Below are 9,758 nucleotides of genomic sequence, written 5' to 3'. Positions count from 1 at the left end.
TACATGCTCTTTTAGAGCTAGACGAAATGTCTATTGATGAGTGCGGTCGAGTCTTAAAAACTGGTGACTTATCTGAAATGATGGTCATTCGACCTATGGTTGAGTTAAACTCATCGTCACTTCTAGACGAAGCTGTCCTGGATGACACAAAAGGTGCACTTTGTGCGCGAAATGGGTCACCGATCCTGGAAGATCCTACGGATCCTTTTTATTCCTTAATTAAGGAATTCCAAGATAAGGTATGTAATAACCCACCATCTGTTTTAGCTCCGGATAGAAGTGTTCATCATGAAATTGACTTAGTAATGGGAACCAAATACTGTGTCACAAGAACAATGGCTTTTACCAAAGGAGCAGTGTGACGTCATTGACGATTTCTTCCATGCAAAGCACGAGGCTGAAATGTTACGAGAGAACAAATCTCCTCATTCGACACCGACATTTTTGTGTCAAAAAGCCAAATGGTAAATGGCGCATTGTACATGCTTATAATAAGCTTAAGGCTGCCACTATACCAGCCCAAACCCCCATTCCTAGAAAAGATGTTCTTTAGAACAATATGGTGGGATGTACAATGTACAGTGCATTGGACTTAGTCAATGGTTACTACCAAGTGCTTATGCGAGCTAGTGATATCCCGCTTACAGCGGTTAGCACCCAAAGCGGCATGTAATGGGAGTGGCTGGTTTTCCACAATGGCTTTCCAACGCCCCGGCAACATTTAATCGTCTAGTGACGCAACTGTTTCGCCCTCATCGAGGTTATGCACAGACTTATTTCGATGACATTTTTGTCCATAGTCGTGCGGAGCAGGGTCGGTCGGATATGGAAAACCATTTAGACCATTTGCGAGCAGTGCTCGAATGCATGCGCACAAAAAAATTGTATGCCAATGCATCTAAATGCATTTTTGGCGCAGACGAAATTCCTTCTTTAGAAAACTTCATTGGAAAGCGATGCCTTAGAGCGATTCCGCTAAGGTAAAAGCCATAGTAGATTGGCCGGTTCCTAAAAACCAAAAGGATTTGCTTAAGTGGTTGGGTCTCGCCAATTATTTACACAAATATAGCAAAAATTACGCTGATATGGCTAGGCCATTATCTAAACTCCTAAAGAAAGATATAGAATGGTGCTGGACTAGCACCGAAAATAATGCTTTTCGAGCAGTTAAGGGTAGTCTTATCCATGCCCCGATTCTGGTACTGCCAAACCCAAATTGGCCTTTCAGTATCGTCTTTGACGCATCAGATTTTGCCATTGGCAGTGCTCTGTTACAAACAGATGTTGATGGGCATCAACGTGTTATTGCGTTCGAGTCTAAAAAGCTTAAAGCTGCGGAAAAGAACTACCCAGTTCATGACAAAGAGTTCCTTGTTATGAAGTATGCTCTCGTCAAATTCAGAGGTCATCCACTCGGCTCTAAGCCGTTTGTGATTTTTACAGATCACACATCATTGCGCACGGCGACTAAGTCGCCCCATCTCTCACAGAAAATGGCCCGATAACTATCTTTTTTTGCGGAATCCAACTTCGTGGTGAAGTATAAGCCCGGCAAGCAAAATGCTTTGGCCGACGCGTTATCACGCAGGCCGGATTATGAGATTCTCATTCAACGACTATCTCGTCACCTATTCCTGAATTAATCAGTTCGGCTTACGCCAAGGATAAACAGTGTGCAGCTCTGCTACGAGCGTTATAGGACTCAAATTGGGTATTAAATTGGCGGCACGTTTGCGTGCAAGGTTACATCGATTTCTATCGATAACAACCTGTTGCACAAACATCGCGGACCCTCCGCGTGTCATTGTTCCTCATGATGAGGAGGTGAAGTACCGGATCCAATATGAGGCACACGATACTGTCCTTGGTGGTCATCTCGCTTGAGAAAAGACCTACGGCTTCATAGGCCAGAGTCGGTGGCCCAAACTTTAAAAATGGGTCAGCACATATATTCGCACATGCGAAACGTGCCAACGGATTAAACCCTCGACACATGCTGCTGCGCCACTGGCGAGTCTTCCCGTCCCCATAGGATTGTGGGAGTCCATTAGTATGGATTTCGTCTTTGGGCTACCGAAAGATTCAGCCGGTAACTCCGGTATAGTGGTCTTTGTTGACCGTTTGAGCAAAATGGCTTACTAAGCAGCCGTGCCAGATTCCATTGATGGAGACGGTACAGCTAAGCTGTTCATCGATCGCGTGTTTCGAAAACATGGTTTGCCAGTGGCAATTATCTCTGATCGGGATCCCCGATTTTACGGGTAAATCTGGAAATCAATTTTCCGAGTGCTTATAACCAGATTGGAGATGTCCACTGCGGACCATCCACAGACCGATGGTCGAACTGAACTTGTCAATCGCGTCATTGAAGACGTTTAACGCAGCGTGTGTGCTCAGACACCAAAGCGCTGGAGCTCAATGCTCCCAGTAGTGGAGTTTGCGTTCAATGACGCTGTTCATGCCTCTACAGGCTATACTGTGTTCTATGTAAACGGTCTTACCAACCGCGCGTTCCATTAACGATACCACTGCAGGGTTAAGGGCTTGGTGGGGGAGAATCGGCCGATAGGCTTGCTGATATCAGCCCTGTTACCGTTCGGAAACAAGTAAGCGAGTTTCTCGCGACGCGATTTAGTATCTTAAGACATGTAAGAGATACGATGGCTGATAGCCAAGACAAACAAAAACAAGAAGCAGATGCCAAAAGCAGAAACTGTATTAATTCGTATATGGTCGGAGACCGAGTTTTACTAAACGCTAAGAACCTACCTACCAACTTGGTATCCGCGGTCTTCAAGACCAAATTTCGCCCGCGCTTTATTGGACCATTTACGTTCGTGGCCAAGAAGGGCCTAGCTTATACGCTAAACCTTCCCAACAAGCTGCGTACACATCCAGTGTTTTACGTTGGCTTGCTTTAGCCATATCGGGACCCTTCCCACTTGGACTTGAAGGCGCTTGCGCCGAGACAGGCGGTCGTGCCGCAGATTGTTGCATCCTCACCAGGATATCCAACTGGCCCTCTTTACGTGGTAAAAGCGATTTCGGCGAAAGACGCCCGAACCGCCTCAAAAGAGCTCCCAACCCGAGCAAGGACCTCACGAAGAAGTTGCACCTCGTGTCGTTGAGCATCAAATGCTTCCGCCGAAATTTCGGCCCCCTCCCGCACCGCTTGATGCGCGGGGAAACCTTCAGTTTCATGTGGAGAAACTTTTAAAGCGACGTCGTCGTGAGGGTCAATACTAGTATCTGGTGAAGTGGCTAGGGTAACCCTCTTCCAAAAACTCTTGGGAGTTCGAGGTACCTCTTCGGCAAGATTGCCCGTACAACGTTGACATTTTTGAGCTCCAAGCTGAGGGTCAACTCGCGTCAAACGTCGCTTCCCACTACTAAACGTGGGATTAGGTGGATCTAAAGCCTCAGTGCGGCTTCGATCCTTGGTTGTACGGTCAACCGTAGCACTGAAATATCGGCTAGCCTTACTTCGTTTTGTGGCATAAATGCTGAACGTAACTGGCCTTTGGCCTAAAGCTTAGCGAAGTCGAAGCGAAGCTTCACCTTAATCCGCAGACTCTCTGATATTCCAGATATTACGGAGTTTGCGGGCCCGGTGAACCCAGTTCTCAAATGAGACTTCGTTTTCACTCCTTGTTTCGTTTGGAAACAAAACGATCAGAATCTTTCTCATGCAGGTCACCGAAGCCCCACAAGCTTGATCACGTAAACGCGTCAGATACTGGCTTCGCGTCATTACCTTCGGCGTAAGGTAATGCTCATGAAGAGCGTCGCGGGCAGCGATCTCCTCCGGCGTCCTCGCCGGGTCACCAGTGATCCAGGGGAAGGGCTCGCATCTCTATCGAGATGCGCGATGAGATTGACGTTTTGCCATCGATTTACAGGCGCCAGAGGCGCGTGTTTTCTGATAGACCTTATGATCCATTGGATGGGTCTCGTCATACTGACGGACGAGGCTCTCAACGTCAACAACCAGCTGGGAACGAGGCTCCCTGCTGTCATGTGAAGGTTGTAAACCGCACCAGCGAACAAGATAACTTGTTCGCTACCCCTTCACATCACGGAGTATACGTTCCACAAGGAAACGTTGACAGCCTTGGAAATTCACCAATGGTTGTGGCGGAGGAGTGAAAATTAAATCCGACCCATGTGTCGGATCTAGTGTCGATGGTCGACAAACTCGATCGCTTCCTCCATGATTTGGAGGAGGGACTTGACCACGAGCGCGGTAAGCGTCGCTCGTTGGAGCAGACGGTGCAGGCTCACCATATCGAGCGGTTGGAAGACCGTTCGAAGAGTGCGTACTCCTTGTTGGAGTACGAGCGGAAGTATCATGCTGTCCGCGATGAGCTGTCGTCAGCTCATCGTAGCTTCGAGGATCTTCGAAACCGGCCTGAGAAACTTCAGGTTCAACATGAAAATCTGGTTCGCGATCACAATAATCTTTTGGGTATTCTTGTAAAGAGTGGTCAAATCCGTCCTCGGAAGAAGCCGCGTACTGATGGTACGGCCGGAGCCGACCAACGTAAAACGTAGGATGCGTTCGCATCCTACGTCGCAATTCTATTGTGTACGCATTGCCTCTTCGATGCAGTACACGGAAAGGCCCAATGAACTTGGGTAGTAGTTTAATGCTACCCACATTAGTGACTAATCGTTTAGGTAAGTTTACCGTAGAGAGTAGCACTAGATCATTAATTTGAATGAATTAACATTTGCTCTTCCATGTTTGTCTGCATTCCATTTCTGTCGGTCCACTGCGTTAGCAATAGAATCCTGAACGAAACGGATAATTGATTCTCGAGTTAGCAGAAACTCTTCCGCTAACTCATTTGTTTTGTCTTTTTCAGTACGCTTAGTGCGTACTGCCATGAGATCAATCTCATTTTCGATGTCGTTTTCTTCGACATTGACATCACTCGCGTCGTTGTTATTTTCGACGCGTGTTGAGCATGAGCCAGAATTGGTTTTGCTCCTGCGAGTCCCCCCCCCTTAGACTAGAGGATCCCTCTAATTGGGTCGGTATGCGAGGATGGCGTAAGCCATTCACAAAGAACGGTGTATGCGTTGTAGACGCATGCACCGAATTATTGATGGCGAATTCGACCATCGGTAAAAACTCGCTCCAATTCGGATACGATTGGACGTAACCTCGAAGTATCTCTTCGAGGACGCTGTTTGATTATCCGTTTCTGGGTGATCGGATGTTGACATAGTCAGCCGTGTTCCGAGAGATCAGAATACGGATTGCCAAACTCCGCCGATAACGGTGGATCTCTATCCGAGACCAGTTCACGGAGTAAACCGTGGAATTTGAATACCGTGTCGATAAAGACACGGGCACAACCCGGAGCCGTAATCGACTCTGGTACCGCAGCAAGGTGCACCATCTTGCTGAATCTGTCTACAAAAACAAGGATTCCATTATTTTTGTGGTCGTTTTCGGGAAATCCGAAGACGAAGTCCACAGATACGGACTGCCAACACTCTGCTGGAAGTTGTAGAGGTTGGAGAGGTGCACGGGATGAAGGGCTGGGCTTCACCCGTTGACATACTTCGCAAGCACGAACGTACTTGCGCATAAACTGATACTGGCGGGGCCAATAAAAGTCGCGACTTACTGTGAGTTAAGTTTTCTCACGTCCACGATGCCCAGTTATTGGTGCATCGTGACGCTCATACATGATGCGCAAGCGCAAATCATTGGGATTTGGGATGGAGTGTCGCCTGCAAGGGCTGTGAAATACAATATGCCGTTGCGTGTTGTGTATCGATCGGATGACGATCGATATAAAGCCGGTAAATATTAAAAAAGTATTATCGGATGCATTTATCTGATAATCCAATAAACGCAACGGACCCTTATCTTCTTCGTAGGCTTTTTTTTAAGTCATCAAACAAGGTTGATGACAGAACACTTGAAATGAGTGTTGCAACAGTGGGATTATTTTCACTGTTGGAACGCGCAGCCGGCTCGAAATCGGGTCGGCATGGAATGGTCTGTCTTGATCTGCAATCGCGAAGATGGGCGATTGCATCAAGCTTTGCTTGATACCTTCGAAGGAATGCCGACAATCGGCGATCCATAGCGTTTTATCGTCTTTTTTTCAAAGACAAGAGAGATGAACTGTCATCTCGGCATAATTGCGGAAGTACTTATGCAAATACGCAGGAACTTTCCAAGTCCCTTGACATCGACTGGAACTGACCATCGGTAAATGCCTTGATCTTTTCGGGATCAGGGCGCACGCCGTGTTTACCGACGTTGCACCCAAGAAGTGGTATTTCGCTTGCAGCGAATATGAACTTCTTGAGATTTGCGTACAACTTATGCTTTAGAATAAACGTGACTTTAAGGAACTCCCACGTCCGTCTTTCCGTCATAAGTCCGGCTATAGACGAATACACCGTTAATAACTCAGAGCGAATTCTCGCACCGGTCTCAACAGATTCGTTACGCATCTATCGAATGTTGCACTAAGCCCCATATGGCATTACTAGCCATTCCCAGAGCATCCCACTGGGAGTGCTCACTGCTGTGTACGGGATGTCTTGTTCTCGCATAAGGATCTGATAAAATCCATCCATCAGATCCATAAACGATAAGATGGTACTCTTAGACATGCCATCTATGATTCCGTATTTTCTAGGTATCGGTGTTTAAGCCGGTACCGTTGCAGCATTCAGTTTATTGAATGCGTGGACTATCCGCCACCCTCCTGTGGCCTTTCGCACACAGAAGGTCAGAGAGCTATGTGGGGAGGTTAACTTCCTCACATATCCCGCTTTCAATCGATCGATAAATTCTTTATCGATCGCAAGTACTTGTTCACGAGGCAGTGACCACTGCTTCATGACACAGTACTTCGAGTCCATATTGAGCTTGATCTCATGTCGAGTGCCTTTATCCTTAGGGAACTCGCATGGAACTGTTTCAGGGAATACATCCTTAAATTCAATCAAATCCGTGTATAAAGGATTTGTCTTACGATACTCCCAGTATTGACTAATATATATCTCGATCCGAGTCTTCACATCGGGGACACTTTCGTCCATCGATGAGCTGCTGAGAACCCGTTCGTTCTCTGCAATAATAATCGCTGACCAAATATCGTTCACGTATTCGTCCTCTGTGACGAGAACGCAGATTTGCTTGATTTTACCACTATGCAGATCTCTCAAGAACCGCTTAACTTCTAGGGTTGGTACTTGAGTTATCTCCGAAGTTAACTTCGGAGGCGCATACAGATCAAAAGTATAAGCGCCTACTCTTGAACCGTTATTATCCAAGACATTTAATGTCTCGGTTTCTTCATGGGATTTATCCACAGGCTGCCGGGGGATTAATCCCTCGGGATTTAGAAGTCTAGTAACTTCTACCATTTGAGGGGATTTCTCCTCAAATACGTGGGGACCTCTTCCCTCAACGTCTTCCGAGTGTGATTGCGCTATCACAGTCGGGTCCACTACGGTCGACTCTCTACTCGACCTTGGATCATCGTGTTGTCCTTTCTGGGCAACCGGTATACTCCTTGAATGTCGCCCACTAAGCGTACATTCATGTCTCAATCCACTCGACCTTTTCGAGTGGTGGACCTTCGGCGCTGCCTGTGCATTAACACAGCCGCCGGCAGCTGACTCCACATTGTGATTGGTAATCACACTGTGATCTTGTGCGGTTGTACTAACGACCGTACCACAAGTGAGGCCATCGCACTCACTCGTAGTACATCCACACGCTTGTGGACGCTCCAAGACGTTCATCAGATGGCCATCTGATGAACAAGTGGCAGGCATCTTTACGGATCGATGCTGCCAGCTGATCCTTGGCTCGTATTTTCTGAGCCAAGGTAAACCCAGGATGACATCAAATTTGTCATCCAAATCCAGTACGGTGAAATCATCATCATACTGTTAATCTCTTAACGTGTGGTGAAAATTCACTACGCATTTCATTACTGTTATCGATGCGCCTGTCGCTAGACGCGTCGTCATCCTCGTGGGAGGGATGTCACGCTCAACATATTTGCGCCTACGACCCTCTAGTGACTGGCGACGAATAAAGTTATTCGACGCTCTGCAGTCCACTAGGGCTTAAGTGACAAATCATTTGTCACTTTCACTTTTAAGGTGATGAGGGATACCTCATCACCAGGTGCAGAGACACATAATGATTGTGTGTCTGGAGCAACTTTAGTCAAGAAATGTGCAAATTCTTTTGAGGTTGTTGGATTAGTAGGGCGTTGCGCCCCTACTGACCCCGACCGTTTTTGGCGGTCCGCCTCGCTGTTGCGATTTCGCAACAACGTCGGATCCGCGACCGTTGCCCTTTTTGGCATACGGTCTAAAATGACGTTCAGTACCTTTCGGTGCTGGGCGTGGGGCACTACACTCATGAGCGTATTGTCCTAATTTCTGACAGCGATGGCGTTTCTGCTGCCACTTATTGCTCGAAAAGCGAGGTCTCTCGCTTTCGACATAGGAGAGGTCCATGGGTTCTGGACCTCCTAGCTCGTGTCGTCTTGGAGGACGATACAATGACGAACTAGCTTGAGCCTGTCTCAAGCTAAAGTCCTCCTGTTCCGCAACGGGTATTGCTTCTTCAAGCAGGAAGACTCTCTTCAAACACTTGCGCTTTAAAGAGGGTTAATTAAAAACTTTATTAATATAATTAAGTTCTTCTTGTCAATCTACTTGATACTAACTTAATTATAAACTTATACGAAAAAGTAATAAAGTCTTATCTGCCTTTCTCTTTGCGCGCGTCCAGCGCTGACTGGACCGCGAAAAAAGCAGATATAATGGTCTTTATCTACTAATGGATATGCTTTTAGAATATAATTGTCTAAAGGAATTTTCTCCAAATATCATCAACCTTTTAGATAATGTATTAACACCCCGTTACAACAATAGTTAGATCTTCGCGTCATTAATCACAAATAAGACACTCCTGGACAATCCTTGTGCTCAGCAGGCTGAGTCGATCAGCATCTTCTTTCGCATGGAATACGTTGTGCACGGCCAAGGAAGCCGATGTTGACTTTATTAAACTATTTTGCTATAGTCGAGCCTCCTTCGCAGGCAGAGTTGTTCATTGTGACTCAGTCTCAATTCATTTCGTTGCATCGCGTCTCAACCGGGTTATGGAGATCAGTGTGAACTTTGATAGCGCTTTTTATGAGCTTCACGGTCGGAATGAGAATAAAGGCTGGGCACAGCGCACATGAAGCTGTAAGCCATGCGCTGCTGGTGGTCTTGGCCTCCTTTGGCCAACCACAGTCGCTTGCGACTTTCACGATGCCATCGCAACTGTGTACCACTTCCAACGCGGAAGAGCAAGTCATCGGGAAACTTTCAAAGTAATACGTTCGTCCCATGAAAAATTTTACTGATTTCTAGGGCGGCCTAGTTACTTTTATATAAATCTACCAATGAGTACTATTGAGAATCAACTATACTTACAGTGAAACGGGCTAAAGTTGCCTTAATGTTACACAGTCCCCGTTAAGTACATTAGGTGTACTTAAGGGGATGGTCAATTACTAAATAATAGTAATTAGACCCAACACTCGGGTGTGGTGCACATTTGTGACCAACCCTTGTGGATGTGATGCACATGGGTGCATTCACATTAGGAGGGATGACGCCCAGCGTCATCCGTGATGACGGCTAGCGTCATCCGTTACGCGAGGTATCTATAAAGATACGCTCGCAATACATATTAAATGATATCTATAGAGATA

At 46.6% G+C, this 9,758-nt stretch overlaps 1 protein-coding gene across 1 annotated transcript; it reads right to left on the bottom strand.

Moving 5' to 3' along the window:
- Positions 1-9,122: 9,122 nt before the first annotated feature.
- Positions 9,123-9,392, bottom strand: CCR75_005756 (uncharacterized protein; the record flags this gene model as incomplete). The annotated part of the gene is made up of 1 exon (XM_067963832.1): positions 9,123-9,392. The coding sequence occupies one exon, from the start codon at positions 9,390-9,392 to the stop codon at positions 9,123-9,125; it is 270 nt and encodes an 89-aa protein (XP_067815481.1).
- Positions 9,393-9,758: the final 366 nt, after the last annotated feature.

This window comes from Bremia lactucae (genome assembly GCF_004359215.1).
Source record: "Bremia lactucae strain SF5 chromosome Unknown BlacSF5_NotPlaced_183_SHOA01000117.1_1171385bp, whole genome shotgun sequence".
In the NCBI taxonomy this organism is placed as follows: Eukaryota; Oomycota; class Peronosporomycetes; order Peronosporales; family Peronosporaceae; genus Bremia; species Bremia lactucae.
The sequence above is the reverse complement of the archived record's forward strand: the minus strand, read 5'-3'. Positions and strand labels throughout refer to the sequence as shown.